Source organism: Loxodonta africana, chromosome 11 (genome assembly GCF_030014295.1).
Source record: "Loxodonta africana isolate mLoxAfr1 chromosome 11, mLoxAfr1.hap2, whole genome shotgun sequence".
NCBI lineage: Eukaryota > Metazoa > Chordata > Mammalia > Proboscidea > Elephantidae > Loxodonta > Loxodonta africana.
The window spans coordinates 77,398,881-77,418,929 of NC_087352.1; the positions used below are offsets into that span (position 1 = coordinate 77,398,881).

At 35.5% G+C, this 20,049-nt stretch overlaps 1 protein-coding gene across 1 annotated transcript in view; it reads left to right on the forward strand.

The window, feature by feature from the left end:
* The window catches only part of DSC1 (desmocollin 1), a 33,210-nt gene extending 19,012 nt beyond the window's left edge, over positions 1–14,198 (forward strand). Inside the window, exons 10-16 of the mRNA XM_064294629.1 lie at positions 1,843–2,102; positions 2,260–2,402; positions 10,354–10,566; positions 11,016–11,258; positions 12,577–12,698; positions 13,195–13,446; positions 14,163–14,198. Of these exons, the coding sequence (XP_064150699.1) occupies positions 1,843–2,102; positions 2,260–2,402; positions 10,354–10,566; positions 11,016–11,258; positions 12,577–12,698; positions 13,195–13,446; positions 14,163–14,198 (1,269 nt within the window). The remainder of the gene's footprint in view (positions 1–1,842; positions 2,103–2,259; positions 2,403–10,353; positions 10,567–11,015; positions 11,259–12,576; positions 12,699–13,194; positions 13,447–14,162) is intronic.
* Positions 14,199–20,049: the final 5,851 nt, after the last annotated feature.

Below are 20,049 nucleotides of genomic sequence, written 5' to 3' on the forward strand. Positions count from 1 at the left end.
TAGAAAACCCACTCTTCTGTATATGAGGAGATCCAAAGCAGAGAAAGATGGAAGTAGTAATCAAATACTCGCCTTAGGCACCCACCTGTCCAAATCCCTTATTTTACAGGTGTTGAACACACGATATGCAGCATTGGAGGAATCACTATTTGAAATCAGACCTCTTGGCTTTTCAACTCCCTTCACCTTCATTATTATGTTTTACCTCTCCATAATGTCTTTTAGGGAGCCCTGTCTAGGGCCTCTATGAGTCGCAATTGATTAGACTGCAGTGGGTTTGGTAGCACAGTGGTTAAGAGCTCAACTGCTAACCAAAAGGTTAGCAGTTGGAACCCTCCACCAGCTTTCGGCTCAGGAGAAAGATGTGGCAGCCTGCTTTCGTAAAGATTTACTGTCTTGGAAACCCTATGGGGGCAGCTCTACTCTGTCCTATAGGGTTGTTATGAGTTGAAATCAACTCAAGGGCAATGGATATAATGTCTTTATAAGACAGACCACTGTATTAAACATTCAACAGCTATTCCCATTAATCAGAGCCCTGGTGGCGAAGTGGTTAAGAGCTTGGCTGTTAAACAAACGGTTGGCAGTTCAAATCTACCAGCCATTCCTTGTAAACTCTTTGGGGCAGTTCTTCTCTTCCTATAGGGTCACTATGAGTCAGAATTGACTCAATAGCAATGGGTTTGGTTTTCGGGTTTTTTACTTTGCATTAATCATCCTATGTTTGAGGAAGCCAGTGCTTTGGGGTTTTTAAAAACTTAATTGCAATTGCTGGCACCTAGAATGATTACACCAACAACACGTGGTTCCTTTTTGAGTGTTTTTACCCATGCCCTCACTAACTTCTTACATATCTTCCTTCATTAATTTCTTAGAGGCGATGTATTTTCTTAGATGCTTTGTGCAGAAATTGTGTTTTCCTGATAAGATTTTTAGAAGATGTTCTTTAATTACTATACGGTCATTTATCTACTTTTTAAAATTTATTTAGCTCCTAGATTTCTTTCTCTTGCTTCTCCTTCTTTTGTTATCATGACAGATTTTGGACTCTAATCATTTTAACTGTTGTTTCAGGATTCTTTCTAATTATTCAGTTGTGTTTTCACTAGGAACTAAAAACCAAACCAAACCCATTGCCGCCAAGTTGATTCTAACTCATAGCGACCCTATAGGACAGAGTAGAGCTGCCCCATAGGGTTTTCCAAGGAGTGACTGGTGGATTCGAACTGCAGAACTTTTGGTTAGTAGCTGAGCTCTTAACCACTGCACCACCAAAGCTCCACATTAGGAATTAAGCAGAGCCAAATCTAACATGTTTTGAAAAGTTTCATAGGTGCTGCTAAATGATGTCGTTATATCAGTTGACTCAACATACTTAGCATATCTTCTGTGTTATGACCAGATCTCATGTCCTAGTGATCTATCTAATTATTTTATATACTTAGCTTGGAGGGACTTCTGCTGTTGTAGTTATTATCGCTGTTAGCCCATGTGTTAAATAATAAAATAATGAAGAAAAGTAGTCCATTCAAATTTTTCAAACACTTATTTGGTATTTCTATTAATATTTAAAATTTGTAATGAAAAAATAAAGGCAGAATCTTCTCAAATAAATGTGAGAAGAAAATTTTATTGAATCTTAAAATTGACAATTTTGCCTCTGATAGTGTTTGTCATTATGGAAACCTAATTACTCGTCTTTAACTACATTAGCACCAACTTTTGGTAACATTTTATGCATAAAAATGATTTTCCCTTTTGGGCTAAAGCTTGCCATTATAATCATAAGTCTTCTGTATATAGTATTATAGATTGACTAATAAAAGTATGTTTATTGAACAGCCATTGAACTATGAAGCCCATCACCAAATTATTCTGATAATCGGTGTACTTAATGAAGCACAGTTCTCTAAAGCGGCAAACTCACAAACTCCTACTATGTGCACTGCAACTGTCACTGTTAAAGTTAAAGACGCTGATGAGGGCCCCGAATGCCAGCCGCCAGTGAAAGTTATTCAGAGTAAAGATGGCCTTAAAGTTGGTACAGAGCTCTCTGGATACAAAGCGGTGGATCCGGAAAGGGGCAGTAGTGAAGGCTTAAGGTAATGAACTTTTCAAAAAGCCCCTTATTTTTAATTGTAAAGTCAACTGATTTCAAATTTAGGAAAACTGTACGTATTTTTCAAAATGACATTTGTAAGACTACGTTCCTTGGCTTGTCCTTGGCTTGACCATTGACATTTGATTTCTCAAAACTAGATATACGAAGATAAGAGATGAAGATAACTGGTTTGAAGTTAATGAACTAACTGGCAACTTGAAAACTATAAAAACACTGGATAGAGAATCAAAATTTGTCAAAAATGACCAATATAATATTTCAGTGATTGCAAGGGATGCAGGTGAGTGTCATTTTCTAGAAATAAAATATAAACGTAGCATTATTTTCATGTTGACAGCAAGTTATTATGAAATATTAGGATTAGATAGAACTGGATTGTGTCTAGGTTTCTCCATTCAGTTGACATCCTTTCCTCTGTGCCCACCACAATCCCTCCTCCCTCCAAGGTATCTGAAGGAGTGTCTTTTCTCCCACTTTCTACATAACATGTTTTTTAAGGAAATCTGCTTATTTCCAGATCACAATTTAATGCAAACAATGTTTGAAGTATGATTGCCCAATTTTTGAAGACCACTCAATTTAGGCTCTGGTGCATCAGTAAATAAAAGGTTAGGCTGTGAAAGCCAAAATCTAAGTTTCAAAAACCATGTTAGTTGAGCTCTCCTGGGAACATGGTGACATACTTGAGGATCTCCACTTTTTCCAGGACTTTGGGTTTAGATTATTATGATATGAATTTGCTGAAAGGGGTCAATCCACCTAAAACAGATGAGTTCAAGGTAGGTTTTTCCTGAGCCTTTCTTAAAGGGGAAAAAAAACATTTATCCTAGTTCCTAAAGAAATGATCAAACTATGGCTTAAGTCTTTTGCTATGGTTTGCAATTCCTGTGCAAGTTAGCTCTAGGACCTGTGTTGTAAGAAATGCCCTTCAAGTGTCATAAAGTAATGATCATTTTTAAATATGATTTACTAATAAGACTGTTCAAAAGGTTTTCCTTATCAGTAAATCATATTTAAATATGTACCTCCATGTTTTTGATAGTATGTTTATTTATATACATGTACTATTATATTGGAGCCCTGGTGACGCAGTGGTTAAGAGCTTGGTTGCTAAACTAAAGGTCAGCGGTTCAAATCCACTAGTTGCTCCTTGGAAACCCTATGGGGTAGTTCTTCTCTGTCCTATAGGGTCACTCTGAGTCAGAATCAACTCGATGGCAATGGGCGTGGGCTAGTGTGTTATATACATCATAAAATTACACAAAATAGATATTAAAAGAAGATCAAAAGTATAAATAGAAGTTATAATATTTCATTCTATATCACATAAATTAATTACATTCTCACTCTTTTGGGGAAAATTGCCATAAATGATAAAGATGAATTAACTTAGATAGACTTTTATGACAGTCTGTTCTTTTGACTATCTGCAGAACCCAAGGAGTTTCCGCTTTTTTTGTCTACATATGCTGGCTGTTCAAAACAAACTAGCTGATATACCAATGCTGTAGTCTTTTTCTATAGAATCATTGAATTTCTTTAGAAGGAATGGGTGAGTGTATGAATAAATACATATCAAATCTCACGAAAAATTAACAAAAATTGAAAGTAAATACTGAAAAGCTTCCTGTTTATTCATTGCCCACCTTGATATTTTGATAATAAGATAAATACAAAGTGTTTTCTCATATATTCCACCCTAATTGTTTTTCTATAGTTTTAAAATAAAAGCCACATCTATCTAAAGATGATTCTCTAACAAGAGAGACAAAAGGTAAAATTAATGAAGATGCTAGCTGCTTACAATTTATACGGGAAGGGCAAGCTAATTCATCTAACACATCTATTCCTTTCAGGTTTTTTCTTCCTTGCTCAGCTTTGGTTTGTTCCTGTTGCCTTTGGGATGGAAATACTGTGTCTTAAGTCTTAATCAGTGAGACTATCAATGAGTTTTAAATAAATATTCCCATTTTGGTTTCAAAATATAAAATTTCCTCTGAAAGAAAACCTGGGAGTGAATATCATTACTTAATCACATGTATGATCTTCCTTTCCTCTTGATACTTTGCACATGCATCTTAGTTATCTCGTGCCGTTATAGCAGAAATACCGCAAGTGGATGGCTTTACCAAACAGAAATTTATTCTCTCACAGTCTAGCAGGCTGTAAATCTGAATTCAGGGTGCCAGCTTCAGGGAAAGGTTTTCTCTCTCTATCAGCTCTGGAGGAAGGTCCTTGTCATCAATCTTCCTCTGGACTAGGAGCTTCTCAGCACAGGGACCCCCAGTCCAAAGGATGTGTGCTCCTGGCTCTTCTTGCTTGGTGGTATTGGGGTCCCCTGTCTCTCTGCTTGCTGCATTCTTTTATATCCCAAAAGAGGTTGACTCAAGATACAACATAATCTTGTAGAATGAGTCCTGCCTCATTAACATAACTGCCTCTAATCCTGCCTCATTAACATCATAGAAGTAGGATTTACAACACATAAGAAAATCACATCAGATGACAAAATGGTGGACAATTACACAATACTGGAAATCATGGCCTAATCAAGTTGACACACATTTTTTAGGAATACAGTTCAACCTGTAACAGTACACTTTTAATATAGTTCTTTCAGTAAAAGTAGGAGGAAAAAAAATCTGCTAAAGAATGGGGAAGACATTAGTATAATCCTGGGTGATTTGCTGTTCTTTTACAAGTTTAAGTGAATTTGAATGGGTTTAAGAACACTGTTACACTGTCAGACAAGGATTTACATTTATTCCACAAATATTGATTGTCTATCAAATTCCAAATTCTAGGCAAATTGCTGTGGAAATTAGAATTCATAAGACAAGGCAAAATCCTCTCATGCTGTCAATTAAATGATTACCATATTTAGGTTAGGTACTGAAATTATTGTAGTAAAGGATTTTATATTCTCATAAGAGATTCTAATAGTATGAAAACTTTCTTACTCCATAAAATAAGGTATGGAAATCATCAGAAGTTAATTGCTGCCCAGATTAAAACATAAATGGAGAAAATTTCACAGAAATGTAGAGGCTTCATGAAAGGAAAACAAAATATTATTTGGAGAGAAGGAAAATATAGAAAAAAATATAAGAAATTAACTTTGTCTTTTGGTGCTAAAAGAACATAAGCACAGTGATCATAGTACAAGGAAATAAAAGCAGAAGTCTGAATTCTATATGTCCCAAGGCCATGGGTAGCTGGTGTGCTCAAGAAGAAAGAAAGATAAGGATGTCAGAAATTTTTAATGAAAGACCGTATGATGACATGAAGATTTTGCTTCCATGAATTTTAATCCATTAATATATACTTCCAACAGCCAAATAAATAATTACTTATATTTGCGTGTGAACATTTAGTTTTAATAGTCATCAATATTCTGTATAATGGTCTAGGTATTCTAGCTTTCTTAGGGTCTCATTTATTTCATCATGTTTCTTGTGTTGATCCTCTTTTTCGGTCAGGCTGGCTTCCTCACTGTCTCTTTAGGAAGCACTGTTTCATACACCGCAAACCCTGGTGGCAGAGTGGTTAAGTGCTACGGCTGCTAACCAAAGGGTCAGCAGTTCGAATCCGCCAGGCGCTCCTTGGAAGCTCTATGGGGCAGTTCTACTCTGTCTATAGGGTTCCTATGAGCTGGAATCGGCTCGACGGCACTGGGTTTGGTTTTTTTTTTTAACTAGAAAAGTGTTGCCCCTCATGTTTGAAATTCAGGTCCCTCAGCTTCTTCAAATTAATGACAATCAGAGTTTCTGTGATTGTTCCCACTAGTCTTCACTTCTCTTAATTCTTGTAAGCATGCCTGCACTGGTTATAATGTGTTAATTCTCACATTTATGTGTCTTCTATATAAAAAAGGGTACTTTCATTTTTTCTAATGTACTTTCTGTTACCCTAACTAGATGCTTTTTTTTTTTTTCTTTTGATAAACCAACCCTTTATCAGGTATAGAATTTGGTATACATTTGCTTAAAGCAGGTATTTGTCATTCCTTTATTTGAGAGTCCCAAAAATCTCCAGGTCTATGTTGTGACTTTCACTGCTAAGAGCTTTGCAGTTCCAAAGGTATAATTGCCTCTTGAACAATTAGTTTTAATATAGAAAATTGACTTTAAAAGCTTAGAAAATGTTTTGTTATATTTGACTTTGTGTAAAAGTAATTTTCTTTAAATATTTAAGGATTGTCATGTGGGAGAGGTAAACATTTAGAAGGCATAGTCCAAAAAATAAAAATAAACCATGAAAAAATTATTGGAGATTATTAAGAGACTTATTGAGACTTAAGAAAGAACCTAAGAATTTTCTAACAATTGAACTGTGTACATGGAGTTCTGACTCATAGTAACCTTATAGGACAGAGTTGAACTGCTCCATATGGTTCTCAAGGAGCAGCTGGTGGATTCAAACTGCTCACCTTTTGGTTAGCAGCTGAGCTCTTAACTACTGCACCACCAGGGCTCTATAGGGTCACTATGAGTCGGAATCGACTTGACAGCAATGGTTTTTTTTTAACAGATTTGGTACATGGAGGGAGCCGTGGTGGTACAAACGGTTAAGCGTTTGGCTGCTAACCAAAAGGTGGGCAGTTGGAATCCACACGTTGCTCCCTGTGGGCTCATTATGTGTAGGGATCAACTGGATAACAACAGGTTTGCTTTTTTTTTTTTGGTTTTGGTACATGGAGTTGGAGTTCCTGGGTGGCACAAACAGTTGCACTCAGCTGTTAACCCAAAGACTGGAGGTTCAAGCTCACCCATCAGTGCCTTGGAAGAAAGGTCTGGCAGTCTACTTCTAAAAAATCAGCTGTTGAAAACCCTATGGAGCACGGTTCTATTTTGACACACTTGGGGTCGCCATGAGTTGGAATCAACTCAATGGCACCTAGTTCCTAGTTGGCACATGGAATTGGCTGATTCATAAAGCAGTTAGTTGTGGCTACTGACAACATCTAAGTGGCAATAGGAAACTATTATTTTCAGAATCCTCATTGTGGACATGTTGTGAGTTTAGACTTTAGTTAATGTCTGAGATACACTTTCCATCTCTGAGTGTGTGGTATTCCTTACGTGCTGATACTTGACATTTGTTATGAGTTAAAGTAAGGTTTAGAGGAAAACAAACATGCCATTAGTTACCATTTCATCTTCAACTGTTACCAGTAATTATTTATTTTTGGTTCCATTTTCCAGAGGTAAGGTGGAAACTTAACTTTCGTAGCTTAGAAGCCTTTTACAATTTTATTTTCAGCTCTGGTCTCAAATATCATTCATTTTAACAATTTCAAGCATCCGTCATTCTGTTTTTAACAACATCCTTAAAACAGACACTGTGATGGAAAATAATGTTATGTGATAAATTTTAGTCGAAAATAGGGTTAATAAGTGATGATATGCTTTCTGATGGATGACATATTTCTTTTTTAAAAAATATTTTATTGTATTTTTAGTGGAAGTTACACATCAAATTAGGTTCTCGTTTAATAATTTCTGTATGTATTTTTCCTACTGCCATGGAGTTGATTCCAACTAGGGTCACTATGAGCCAGAATCAACTCTACCACAAAGGGTTTTTCTATAAACGTAGCTCAGTGACACGGGTTACATTTTTCACAATGTGCCAGCATTCTCATTATTTCCATTCTGGTTACTCTGTTTCCATTAATCTAGCTTCCCTGTGCCCCCTTACCTTTTCATCTTTGGTCTAGGGTAAATTTTCACCCTCTGGTTTCATTTGGATGATTATTTAAAGGAGCACAGTACTCATGGGCGTTATTTATTTTATGAGCCAAGTAGTACTTTGGCTGAAATGTGTCCTCCAGGGGTGGTTTGAGTTCCAAGTTTAAAGGGTATTCCAGAGTGTCTGTCATATTTCTTTATCAGCTTTTTAAAGCGTGATTTCTCTCAGTTTTTCCATACAGAGAAACTGCTTTCTGCTTAAATTTTAAAAAGTAAAATCAGCGCATACATGTTGACTCATATGTAGAGACTGTAACTACATTTTTCAATCAAAAAAAAAAAAACTTTCTTTTCACATTAGTCACTTCTTTGTTAGTTTGCTAACTTTGAAGTTGTTACTAGTGTTCAGAGTTATTTATGTTTCTGGAAGACTCAAAATGCTTATATTCTATCATGTATTTCTCCCTATAAGACCTATAGCTCTCTTTTCTTTCTAGCTATTTTAAAACTTGTTCAGCTAGAATAGTTTTTAAGTAGCTTATACAGTAGTTACCACATATAATTGATTTAAAAGTCACTTTGAATAAATTCTTTTTTTGCTTATTCAACAGAAAAAAAAATTCCCCTGCAATTTACTACATGTTATGGCTTGTGCTATTTTGAGCTAAAAAGAAAATATGGATTATATTTACATATAATTTATTAGTAGTCTTTATGATAAATTCAACATATATAGACTATTTCAAAATTTAGGACTAATGTTCAAAGCAAAAAAAAAAAAGAGAGAGAGAAATTTTATCAATTAAATAATTAAATAATCTGTTTATTTTGGTTTTCAAGTCTCATCACTTCTTGTAGTTTATTATCCTATCACAAACTGTAGAATTTAAACATACTTTATGAACTTCATTCTCTCTGAAGTACAAATAATGGGCACTATTTTAACTAGAAATATTTGAGACTTAAGTGTGAAGGGCTAGGCCAGTAATAGTCACGCTGTATTCTTGAGAACATATTAACTAATATAGGGCAGAGGTGCAAACTAATTTCCTGGTTTATTCAATTAAATTTTTGCAAAGTGTAAATATAATAACTGTATTATGTTCAATGTGTTAACATGAAGCTATAAATTAGGCAAGAAATATGAGTCAGACCACTGGGCTTTCCAGATGATAAGACTCAGATCTTGCTATTGAACCATGCCCAGTGGACTGAGAAACAAGTATGAGCAGTATTTTGAGAAGTCAAGGGAGAAAAATGGCTATCATTGTCTGTAAATGTCACATCAAGTTTTCTGAGGTGGCGACATTTGAACAGATTCTGGAAGGTTTTGCCAGGGGGGGAGAAAGTATTCCTGGCAGTGGCAACCCTATCGGAAGGAGAACATTTAATGGTTTCATGAGAATCTTTTTCTTTTTTTCCAGTTTTTCCTCTTGCTTTTTCTGAAATGCCTTTTTTTAAAATTGAATTCATTTTATTTTTTGTTGTTACTGTTGAGAATATACACAGCAGAACATACACCAATTTAACAAGCTCTACATGTACAATTCAGTGACATTGATTACATTCTTCTAGTTGTGCAATTATTCTCACCCTCTTTTTCCGAATTGTTCGTCCTTCGTTAACATAAACTCATTGCTCCCTGAGGTTCCTGTGTAATCTTTCAAGTTGCTGTTGTCAAATTGATTCCACACGGATAGTTCTTAAAAGAGCACTGTGTTCAAGGCAGACAGTCTTCACTAGTTAAGCTAAATGTTGTTTGGTTTTAAGACTTCAAGGGATACTTTTAGTTTAAGGTTTAAAGATTATCTCAGGGCAATAGTTTTGAGGATTCATCAGGAAAAAAGTCAGGGGAAGAAATCAAGAAACAATGTAGAGGGTTGTAAAGTCTTTGTATTCCAAGGATAAGTATATGCTCTTCATACAGAAAGAAGATATAAGAAATCCATTTTCTTTTTTTTATTATTGCAAAAATATAGATAACACAATATTTGCCAATTCAACATTTTTTATCTGTACAATTCAATGAAAGTAATTATGTCAATCATGCTGTGAAACCATCAGCAACATTCACTGTCATATTTTCTATACCCATAAATGGCAACTCAGTGCTAGCTCAGCAAAGATTCCCCTTTTCCCTTCCCTCCTGCCCCTGTTAACCACTGGTAAACTCTTATCTCTGTACATTTGCCTGTTCTAAGGGTTTTATGTTAGTGAGATCATGCAATACTTGTCCTTTTGTGATTGACTTATTCCTGATTATTCTATAGTGACATTACTCATAATCTCATATTTTTTAGTTGTGGGGGAAAAAAAAAAAAACACAAAACCCAAGAGATCATGTGATCCAGCGCCCAGGTCTTCAAGGAAGAGAAGTCATTATTGTGTTCTGGTAGCAATCGTGTCTGAGATGCGGGAAATGTGTGTGCTAATCTAATTTCAGGAATTTAGTAGAAAGCAGATATCAATTATGCATTTTAGAATTGTAGAAAACAGATACAATTTGAAGCCAATTAATACCCTATTTGTTATTTTCCTTAGATGGCAGATCTTGCACTGGAACATTGGTAGTTCGTTTGGAAGATTATAATGATCACCCACCAAAAATTGATAAAAAATTGACAATTTGTCACAATGATAAAGATTTTGCTGTTTTGGAACCTGTAGATCTAGATGGGCCTAATAATGGTCCACCATTTCAATTCTTTTTGGATAAGTCTGCTAGCAAATTATGGACTTTAGAATCAAAGGATGGTACGTAATTATGCTAAATTTTGTAGTCAATAGAAATGCAAGAGGACTGATAGTCTTTTTATTTATTATGATGACTTTCACCTTAGTTCATCAAAATAAATAAATATTTATTTTAGGAAATTATTTCAATAATCCTAAAAGAAACAAAAGATAATATCTTGCTTTTTTATAGTAATAATTATATTTCTCTTAAGCTGAGACCCGTGTTCCAAGTATCTTTTAAGAAGACATATGAATCTATGTTGAGATAGACTAACACGGAATGTAATGCAATGTCAACTTTTTTCCTGTTTTTCCAAAAAATCAATATCATTCCTAAGACAGGAAAATGAACCGCTAGAGTTTTTCTTCTAAGCTAAGTGTTTCCCCCGCCCCCAAGAACACGAAGCAGGAATAATATTGCTATTGAAAGGTCATATCAATATATATTCTGTCTTTTATATTCCCAGGTAAAACTGCCATTCTTCGTGAACAGAAGCCTCTTGATTATAAAGATTATTCTGTGCCTATCATAATAAAAGATAGACATGGTTTGTCTGCAAAACATGTGTTACTGGTGACAGTATGTGAGTGTATAGCTCCATCTGATTGTAGAAAGAGTACTGTAAGAGAGACAGATGTTAAGATATCAAATGTCATACTTGGAAAATGGGCTATTCTTGCCATGGTGTTGGGCTCTGCATTGTTGTTATGTAAGTATAATTATTTGTAATGTGTTAACTGAAGTTCTCTCTCTCTCTTTTTTTTTTTTTTAATATTATATGATAGTTCTTTATATCAATGACATTTACAGCTTTTGGTAAATATATGCCTTTATGTGCCTAGTATGTGACCTGGAGTTCTGAGTCACAGAAGAAGAAAAATAGCAGTAAAAGTAGATTAAACTTAAAGTTTGCAGAAGTTTTAGCCTCAGTTCTTAAAATAATTAGCTGTGAGATGTTGGTAAATCATTTCCTATTCTTTGAGTTCATTTTTCCATATGCAAAATGAAGAGATTGGACAAGATTGTTAAGATTATATATAAAATATTACAGTCTTACAACTAGCCATATTTATGCAGGGAATTCATAAAAAGAATTAGTAAAAACTAAGGAACTCCAAAATTTGCTTAGATGTTCAATGTTATTAATGAGTACGAAAAAGTGATTTCGCATGCATCTGAAGAAGACTCCAGCGAGTGGAAAATGGTTATATGGCGAGCCACTAAGGAAAAAATAACACCGCAAAGGTCACCAAGATTTTGCATCCTGTAGCCTGTTATTTGGAGATACAAAAGTAATGAAAAGTATGACCGTAGATGTTTTAATAATCTGTTTGATTACACAGAGCCCATTTGTATTTATGAACTTTTTTCATAGTCTTTACTGTGTCCTAATTCACTGATTTGAGTCCCAGGCATAAACTGGATGCTCCTCTTAGTGCTCTATTAGTTGAAGCACACTTTCAAAACCGGACACTGGTTTACGTAGTTGCTTTTCTTGTTTGCGTTTATGCCTGATATTCTTTATTTTGTGGTTCTAAAGCTGTTGGTGTGTGCTCTTCATAATTTTAAGTACCAATAATACCAACTTGTGGCGTGTCTTATTGAGGAGGAGAGAATTAAGGCATAGGATAGGAAATAGGATGAACAGGACTGCCTGAGAGCTCAGACTTCTGACAAATAAAGTTACTATTTCAATGTGGAGGAAATAAGAAAAACATACAAATTAATCCTGGACCCGGGGAGGTAAACTATTAATAAATAAGCCATCTTCACTTCATCCTTCTTACTTTAAATTGATTTGTATCTTATGTAGCCTAATGTCATAATATCCGAGACAGAGATCATCTATGTATTAATACATTTGCTAATATTTTGTTTTAAACTCTATGACCCAAGTGATCTTAATTTATTAAAAGAATTTTTAAAAGTTCAATGAAGAAACTTTAGAAAATCATATAATTCAAATGACTTAATACATACCAGCCAGAAAATAAATACTATATTACTTCAATCTTTTTATATTTTAGGTATCCTGTTTACATGTTTCTGTGTTACTGCTAAGAAGACAGTAAAAAAATGTTTTCCCGAAGATAGGGCCCAGCAAAATTTAATTGTATCCAATACTGAGGGTCCTGGAGAAGAAGTGATGGTAAACTGAATTTCACCTTTATTTGAATTGTGTGGTGATCCAATGATGATAGTTTGATTATAAAGCCAAAAACCAAACCCATTGCCATCGAGCCAATTCCGACTTATAGTGACCCTATAGGACAGAGTAGAACTGCCCCATAGGGTTTCCAAGGAGTGGCTGGTGGATTCAAACTGCCAACCTTTTGGTTAGCAGCCGAATGCTTAGCCACTGCACCACCAGGGCTCCAGCATCATAATAGTAACAATAAGAATAATGACTGATGTTCATTGAGCACCAACTCTGCCAAGCAGAGTGCTCAGTGCCTTGCATATGCTAATTCATTTAAACTTCACTATCCTGTGATGGGGGACGGTTATCCACATTTTATGGGTAACTAAGAAAGAGGCATCCCTGTTAAATGATTCGCACATGGTGGGGGAAAAAAAAAAAATGAAAGCATATTGTTAGTTTCAATTTGATTCATTCTTTTTATAACCCTAACTTTATTTTTCAGGAGGCAAATATTCGACTCCCCACACAGACGTCCTACGTTTGTGACACAAGCTTGTTGGGCACCCTTGGTGGCCAGGGGATCAAAACCCAGCAAAGTTTTGAGATGGTTAAAGGAGGCTACACTTTGGAGTCCAACAAAGGAGGTGAACACCAAACCTTGGAATCCAGCAAGGGAGTAGGTCAGGGCGTAACAGACACTGGCAGATACATATACACGGACTGGAATAGTTTCACCCAACCTCGTCTCGGTGAAGTAAGCTCCAATTTCTTCAAGTTCATAGTATATGAAAGTTAAACACTATTTATAAATCAGGGTTTCCCAAAAGTTCCACAGTTCATACACCTGGAGCTCATCACCTTCTTCATGTCAAATTCTTACAGATGTGGATGTCAGGTCCAAACTCAAATAGAAAAACGATCTTGTATATTTCAATTTTAAAAATCAGTTTTATAAACCATCACTGAGGAGTAGCATATGTAGATGTGCTTAGGGAGGATAGTTTTTTTCTCCCCAAATTATCAGGAAAACCATCTGGAGTAATGTACTTGTTACAGGGTAATAAGCAGATCATAAATCAGAAGCATTTTTGTAGTGCTCTCGCGTCCTCTATGTGGTCACAAAGTTTTGACTATCAAAATCGCCAGATAGGCCGTTAAAATGATTCGGGGGGGTTTAGCTCTTAGTTTTCTTTTATGTTCACATTAATCAATATAGGTTAACATAAGCCAGGTATATAGTGGTGTAAAAACATAAGAATCATAGGTTATATTGCTTCCCCAAATACGTGAAGCTATTTCAGAGGTGGTAAACTTCACCTATGCAAGTCTTATGTTCAAATGGGAAATTCAAAGGTAGTTGCCTGATGTATGTGGATTTTCATAAATATGTTCACTAGGAGCATATATTTATTTGCTATATTTTAAGAATGACTATAATACAGACCAATCATGTGCGTTTTTTATATGTAGGAATCCATTAGAGGACACACTCTGGTTAAAAATTAAACAGTAAAAGGTAAATCAAAGACATTATTTTTATGCTAATATGTTTAGGTGTTTTTAAAAAATAATAATAATAAAATGTGCTCTTTTTTTGATGCAGAAGGTGTATCTGTGTGGACAAGCTGAGGAGCAGAAACATTCTGAAGACTACGTTCATTCATATAACTATGAAGGAAAAGGGTCCGTGGCTGGTTCGGTTGGCTGTTGCAGTGACAGGCATGAAGAAGAGGGGCTTGAGTTTCTAGATCATCTGGAACCCAAATTTAGGACATTAGCAAAAACATGCGTAAAGCAGTAAACCTGTCCTTATTAGAGTAACATCTGTCAATGGATATTAGGAGTTTATTGAATGTAAAATGATAGCAGCATCTGCTAACGTTTTTGTTTATTGGAGGCAGACTTCGAGACAAAGCTATTATAAATAGGAGGCGCCCCTAGATTTTCCTGGTTCTCAGATAACTTCAATGCTTTCTAGAAATAAAGCTTTCATTTGTTAATTTTCTTTTATATATATGTATATATTTTCAGGACTTACTCTGCTTTCTTGTACCTTCTGTTTGAAGACTTAGGCTTTCAGAGCTATTTCAAAGCTCCTTCTTGTAACTCCTACTTGAAAACTTTTATTAACTACTATGTTTGCTATGGAAGACTATGTGGGAGAGCTGGGTATTGTGGAGGCTAAAGAAAAGTGAATTTTCATTTCAGATGTGCAAATTAAATATTTTCTTCAAAACCTTGGGGAGAATTATTCCTTTGGTACCAGAGAATTGCTTTCTCTCGAATCGGATGGCTCTGAATTGAAGGATTTGTAGTTATTTTTAGATGTGGTCTTTGGTTTGGAAAATGAAAGCTGCTTTCTCACTACGTTTTTCACCTGGTGGAGATGTTCCCAGAGTTGATTTTTTCAGGAGCCTTCAGAGCTCAGTGTTTGGCTCTGTGCCATCAGGGGTAAAATAATTTATTTTGGTAATGCAATTTCCACTGTCTGATGTACACAACAGTGTATGCTGAAAATGCTACTAGTTTTGGTATTTGAAAATCTAATGTTATAAATTTGGAGATATATCATAATATCACAATAAGTTATTTTCTTGAATGTAGGTGTAGAATGCTTTCTGAGCAATTAAATGATATCCTTAGCCCCCAAATTAACTTATATGTGTTTGTGTCTTCATATTTCTCTTATACTTGCTTAAGTGTGGACGTGGCAATTGTACACAAAGTACAATCGATTGTACACAAAGTACATTTAATTGCCAGGATGGACTTCTCAATCAACAAGGGAAGACACTATAAAAGCATTAAAAGGATTATTGGAAAGTGTGGGGAATTAGTTTGTGTTAAGCAGCTTTAGCTATTTAAAATGTTTTCCAAATATCATTAGCATTTACTCAGAGAGTAACTATGACTGTCTTTTGTCTTCATTTAAGTAATTTAAAATCATTCTCTACTTAAACCCAAAACAAAATGTTAATTTTATGATGCATGAAATTCATAAAACTCCACCAGACTGTTTACAAATTCCGTTTGTTAATAAAACATTATATCCTATGAATTTATTTCAGGTAAGTTAATTGTCAGTTAACTAATTGTCAATAAATTAACTGCTATGGGTTTTTTTGTTGTTGTTCTGTACTTAAAACTATGCTAAGGAAAAAATGCACAATTAATTTTTTTCCTTATCTTGATTTAGGTCACAAACTATTTCAGGTGAAAAAATTTCCTGGGAACACCAAGATAAATGAAAATTGATATAATTATTATAAGTGTGCTTCATTAAATGCTTTCTGAAGATTACTGAGGTTTTAATCTCTCCTAAATTTATTAAAAGTATTTTATAAAACTTGATATCTCTGCATAAGTTTACTTGCAGAAAATGTTATATGCTATGTTACTTGGAATATGTCCAAAATAAATGTTTTAAAGGTGAGGATTTTTTCATCAGAAACTAATTTGCTCTGTAAACTTTCACCTAAATCACAATCTAAAAAAAAAGAAGAGGATTTTTAGTATCACAATAAAGTAGTACAAACTCCCCTTTCATTGTTAGTTAGTCCTGTACTAATTGAAAAATCTAAATGAAATTAGGCTACTGAACAAAAAAATTACATATTGCTGCATCTTTCTAACCTCTTTTATCTGCTTTTCTAATAAATTTGAAGCAATGTTGCATTTGACCAGACATTGAATTCACCTTTTTCACTCATGCAGGGAAAAGAATCAAAAGTATAGCAGGAGAAAGCGTAACTAAGGATAGATGGACCCTTGCATATTTCATAAAAAAAAAAAAAACCCATTGATGTCCAGTTGAACGTGACTCACAGCAACCCTATAGGACAGAGTAGAACTGCCCCATAGAGTTTCCAAAGGGCGCCTGGTAGATTTGAACTGCCAGCCTTTTGGTTAGCAGCCGTAGCCTTTAACCACTACACTACCAGGGTGTCGTTGTATTTCATATGGCCCAATAAAATGAAGTGAGCATAATTTTTCAAAACTCTTTGAAAGGACAATGTTTCACAAAATAATAAAAACCATACTTAAATGACATCAAATTCTTATTACCAACAATAAAACAATAATTACTTTCAAATATACACATGTAAACTACTGTAAGGGTATAAAAAGCCTTTTAAAAACAAAAGTGCCAAGTTTATTTATAATAAACAAGTTTTGTGAAGCTAAATCAAGTGACTTCACAATCCCTAATTCTTAATGTAAATTTTTTGCTCAATAGGCGTAAAATGTCATTTGATAAAATCAAATGACATAGTTGGAAGTTATTCATTTCATAACTTTAGAGAGAAAAAGATTAAAACAAATATGGCCTTCCATTGGTCTGGATTTGTTCTAAGAATATATAGGATTTCAAAATGTTTTTAAATTTACTTTCCCATGTGGAGCAACTAATACTTATAGTTATGGAGTTTTTCCTTGTCCCTATTTATATTATTTTAAATAATATAAAGTGGAATTATTAATATTAAAAATAAACATCAAGGCTTCCTTTCAGAGATGTGCGATTTTACCTGGGTGGTGCCAACAGTTAAGCACTTGACTACTAGCCATAAGGTTGGCAGTTCAAACCCATCCAGAGATGCCTTAGAAGACAGGCCTGGCGATATGTTTCTGAAAGATCATAGCATTGAAAACCCTATGGGGCAGTGCTAGTCTGCACACATAGGTTTACCATGAGTTGGAATCCACATGACGGCAACCGACAATAGAGTTATTTTCTACCAGGTATAGCTCAAGAGAGGAGCCCTGGTGGCATAGTGGCTAAGAGCTAGGCTGCTAACCAAAAGGTTGGCCTTTCCAATCTACCAGCCACTCCATGGAAACCTTCTGAGGAAGTTCTACTCTGTCCCATAGGGTGGCTATGAGTCAGAATTGACTCGTTGGCAATAGGATTGGGGTTTTCTTTGGTGTAGCTCAAGAAAGGATCTCTGGTGGTGCAGTGATTGAAGTGCTTGACTGCGTCAAAAATATCTGGAAAAATCAGCAGTTGGAACCCACCAGCTGCTCTGTGGGAGAAAGATGTGGCAGTTTGTGGCAGTCTGCTTCTGTCAAGATTGTTGTTGTTGTCGTTAGATGCCATGGAGTTGCTTCCAACTCATAGCGACCCTGTGTACAATGGAATGAAACACTGCCCTGTCCTGTGCCATCCTCACAATCGTTGTTATGCTTGAGCCCATTGTTGCAGCCACTTTGTCAATCCATCTCATTGAGGCTCTTCCTATCCTTCACTGGCCCTCTACTTTACCAAGCATGATGTCCTTCTCCAGAAACTGATCCCTCCTGATAACATGTACAAAGTATGTGAGATGTAGTGTTGCCATCCTTGCTTCTAAGGAGCATTCTGGTTGTACTTCTTTCAAGATAGATTTGTTTGTTCTTTTGGCAGTCCATGATATATTCAATATTCTCTGCCAACACCATAATTCAAAGGCGTCAATCCTTCTTCTATCTTCCTTATTCATTGTCCAGCTTTCGCGTGCATGTGAGGTGATTGAAAACACATAATTTAACCAAATTTAGGTAAATGATACATTTGTTGACACTTTTTTTACTACATTTATTTTGCCCTGGTAACATAGTGCTTGGAACCCTGGTGGCACAGTGGTTAAGAGTTCAGCTGCTAAACAAAAGCTCAGTAGTTCAAATCTACCAGTTGCTCCTTGGAAACCCTCTGGGGCAGTTCTACTGTCCTTTAGGGCTGCTGTGTCGGAATCCATTTGATGGCAGTGGGTAGGTATTTTGCTAACCCATAATTAAGAAAAATCGCATTTTGATATTGGTTGTTTTTGGTCAGACCTATCGAACAAATTTGCCAAATTATGCTTAAAAACCAACTTGAATAACCCTGATAGCTTTAGCAACACACCTGTTACATATGGAGAAAATTTTAACAAATAGGTGGCTTGATGTAGTCTTTTCTTACTGAGTCTGCTTATCACTATGAACATTTTTTTTAGGTTTAATTTTTTTGGGTGTAGCTGACTTGAGTATTGCAGGTACGGCTGAGAGCCTGTCTAAGGCAGTTGTGTTGTGTTAAGTAACTATCTTCTGTCAGGATTGTTTCTTTTTGTTTCAGATTGTGAAATCAGGTAGAAGAAAAATAAGACAAGCTTCCAGAATTGCTTTAATATTAAATATATTTAAAATTAAATGTTAAGCGGGAACTTGCCACTGGAAAACACAAGTCCCTTGATATTTTGAACGGGCCATGACAGAGACCACTGGCTATTTACCAACTATTCTCTCAGCCTTTTCTTCCTTAAAGATAAAGCTCAGATTTCATTCACGGTGTATAAGTGTTGTTGCTGTTATCTGCCATGGAGTCAGCCCCTGATTCATGGAGACCCCATGCACAACAAAACTAAATCTAAATGTTGCTTGGTCTTGTGCCATCCCCATTACCAATTGTGGATCAGAGTTTTCATTGGCTGATTTGCCTAAGTAGATCACTGGCCTTTCTTCCTAGACCATCTCAGCCTGAAAGTTCTGCTGAAAACTCTTCAGCATCATAGCAACACACAGGCCTCCAATGACAGACAGGTGGTGGCTATGTATGAGGCACACAGCTGGGAATCAGACCTGAATCATTTCCCATCCCTCTTGAACTAAGTGTGCTCATGTTCTAAATTCCGGCCAATGAGAAGCAAATGAAAATGCTGTGCATGAGCCTTCTATGAAGGTGTCTTAAAGGGATCTGATGGAGCTGGAAGATTTTTTGTTGTTTGTTGTGTCCTCCATTTCTATTTCATGCTATCATGAAGAAGATGCAATGTTTGGTGCTCAAGCAGCCATTTTGTGAGCTTCAGAATAGAAGCCACATTCTGAGAATGGTGGAGCACAATAAAGATAGAAGGAGACTGGATCCCTGATGACTTTGTAGAGCTCCCAAACTAGCCTTGGTCTTTCTGCCTCTGAATTTGTTTATATGGGCAAATAAACCCTTGTGTGTTCAAGCCAATGAAATTTTAGGTTTTTCAATATATATAGCTAAATGTAATTGTTACAGGGAGAGAAAATAGATTGAATGGTAATAATTGATTTACCTAATTTACGATTCAATGACGTTAGCCTGCTTTAGGAACTCATTTTATTTTGACTAAGAGTTCTTAAAAATTGTGAGCCTTTTTTCACATAATCATAACAGAAAGATAATTCAGCGTTCTCTGAACAGCCTTGAAACATAGGAAAGTACTAATTATTTTAAGAGAATTTTAAAAAGTATACTAAATAGTTTACTTGAAAATACAAGGAGCCCTGGTGGCATAATGGTTAAGTGCTCAGCTGCGAACGGAAAAGTTGGCAGTTCAAACCCCCCCAGCAATTCCTTGGGAGAAAGACC